At 44.0% G+C, this 2,500-nt stretch overlaps 1 protein-coding gene across 1 annotated transcript in view; it reads left to right on the top strand.

Moving 5' to 3' along the window:
- LOC114564188 (5-hydroxytryptamine receptor 2A-like) overlaps nt 1-2,500 on the top strand; it is a 55,643-nt gene that overhangs the window by 30,325 nt on the left and 22,818 nt on the right. Inside the window, exon 2 of the mRNA XM_028591417.1 lies at nt 838-1,038. Coding sequence (XP_028447218.1) covers nt 838-1,038 — 201 coding nt within the window. The remainder of the gene's footprint in view (nt 1-837; nt 1,039-2,500) is intronic.

Genomic DNA, 2,500 nt, shown 5'->3' with positions numbered 1-2,500 from the left:
AAGCTAAATTCCCAATAAGTCGGCGTGTTCCTTTAAACTAGCGAAGACACTCTGGTCAGGCTTTGTGCTGCACTGAGCCGGGTCAAAGTCCTTTTTAGGCAAGTCATACCACTCAGCCGCCTTCTTGGCAACACCTCCGGGCAGCTATTTCGGACTAACAAAACCAGGCTCCTATCTAAATGAATGGGCAGAGAGTCAGAACTGCACTTTCACTGGTCATCGGGACATAAAAACTACATAAACACAATAAAAATCGCTGAAAAAGTTTGATGACTTTGCCCCAAAATAAGGTTTAAAATGTCTTTTTCCCCCACAGGTTATACTGTTACTACGCATGCCCAAGGGTTCACGGCACCAACTTCATTTACGTCTCTATCCAGAATGCCGGTGTTGTGATGATGCTACGTCATGAAGCTAGCTTCGTCGCATTGCTAATATTAGCCTGTTAGCTGTTTCGGATGCTAACGTTAGCATAGCTAGCCTAGTCTTTTTAACGTTACTTACCGTTAGGCTGGTTTAGTAGGTCTCCGCTGTCGCGAAACCTCAACTGTGTGCATGCGTCAGTGGAACCAGACGATAGGCTTACATGTTTCCCGGCTTGAATGTTAAAAAGCAGATGATTGGCTTTCCAGCGGGAGGGGCGGGACATGTGCATACAACCGACATCTTTGCCGTTACGGGTTTTCCTTATTTAGTTGTATTGAGGTTTGAGGAAGTGGCATGTCTCTTCTAAATAGTCTCTGGCCGGGTGCAAGATAGGACCCTTTAGAGGTTATGATTAACTCAGAGATTACTAAACTGTTTTTACTTACTTTTACTTCTCCCCCCCCCCCCCAGATTATGGGTGGCCCCTGCCCTCTGACCTCTGTCCCATCTGGATCTACCTGGACGTCCTGTTCTCCACCGCGTCCATCATGCACCTCTGCGCCATCTCTCTGGATCGGTACATCGGCATACGCAACCCGATCCACCACAGCCGCTTCAACTCGCACACCAAGGCCCGCCTCAAGATCATGGCTGTGTGGACCATATCAGTGGGTAAGAACACACACACATAGACACAAACACACACAGACAAAAACACACACAGACACACACACACACAGACACAGACACACACACACACACACAGACAAAAACACACACACACACACACACACACACACACACACACACACACACACACAGAAAAAAACACACACACACACACACACACACACACAGACGGACACAAACACACACATAGACACACACACACACACACACACACACACACAGACGGACAGAAACACACACACACACACACACACTCAGACAGAAACACACACACATAGACACACACACACACACACATACACACACACACACACACACACACAGACAGACAAAAAACACACACACACACACACACACACACACACACACAGACAGAAACACGATGTGCAATACAACAAAAATATGGTGTTTTTTGAAAATAAAACCATGTAAACCTATTCTGGTACAACCTGAACCTGAAAATGAGAATAATATGGGCGCTTTAAACCCACGGAGGCAAGAACTGTAAAGAAGACTCATTTTTGGACAGACGAGGAATCATGTTTTCCCCTCCTTCCAAGTTTGTTTTTTGTTATTTTTTACAAAGCTCAACCGGAAGAGAAAATAAAAAACCATAATTCCGACCAGTTGTACAGAAATTGAGAAAATTACAAAATCGCGTCTGAGCTCCAATTATTCAACACTGCCATGGTATTCTCTCCCTCTACTTTGCGGAATATGCAGGTAATTAACTAAATATGGACCCAAAATGAAGGGCGCGGGGCGTAGCGAGGGAGAGAATACCATCGCAGTATTATGTATAGTTGGAGCTCAGACGCAATTTTGTAATTTTCTCAATTTCTGATCTTCTGAATAAAAAACAGAAAATTGGAGAAAAAAAAAACAGTTTAAAGATCAAATTTTTGAATTTGTCAAGGTGGAAACAAATGAAAAAGATTTATATATATTTATATATATATTATTATATTTGGAAACCATTTTTCTGTTTTCCAAATGTCCGTTTGTGCTTATAGAAAATGTAACTGATGAGTGTTAAACGGACCCATTCTTCCCTACTCACGTATGCGGGGAGAACTGGCATAACCTGGTCACTGCTGCGTTAAAACGCACTGACTGTGTAATCTTCTGCATGTGTGTGTGCTGCTGCTGTGTGTGTGTGTGTGTGTGTGTGTGTGTGTGTGTGTGTGTGTGTGTGTGTGTGTGTGTGTGTGCTGCTGTGCGTCCCTGTGTGTGTAACAAGCATAGTGTGTGCGCTGTGCGTGAGTCTAGGAGCATTTTACTAATGCTCTGTTAAAATAACAATGAAATGCTGCGTTATTGACTTTAGACCAGATTTTTGTTGGTTAATGGTGCCATCACTTCCCACTGCCTCAAGATAGCAATACTGTAAGACCAGCACGCCCAGAATGCACCTGAACACACCTCCCTGTAAGACCAGCACGCC

Source organism: Perca flavescens, chromosome 11 (assembly GCF_004354835.1).
Source record: "Perca flavescens isolate YP-PL-M2 chromosome 11, PFLA_1.0, whole genome shotgun sequence".
NCBI classification, from domain to species: Eukaryota; Metazoa; Chordata; class Actinopteri; order Perciformes; family Percidae; genus Perca; species Perca flavescens.
The sequence above is the reverse complement of the archived record's forward strand: the minus strand, read 5'-3'. Positions and strand labels throughout refer to the sequence as shown.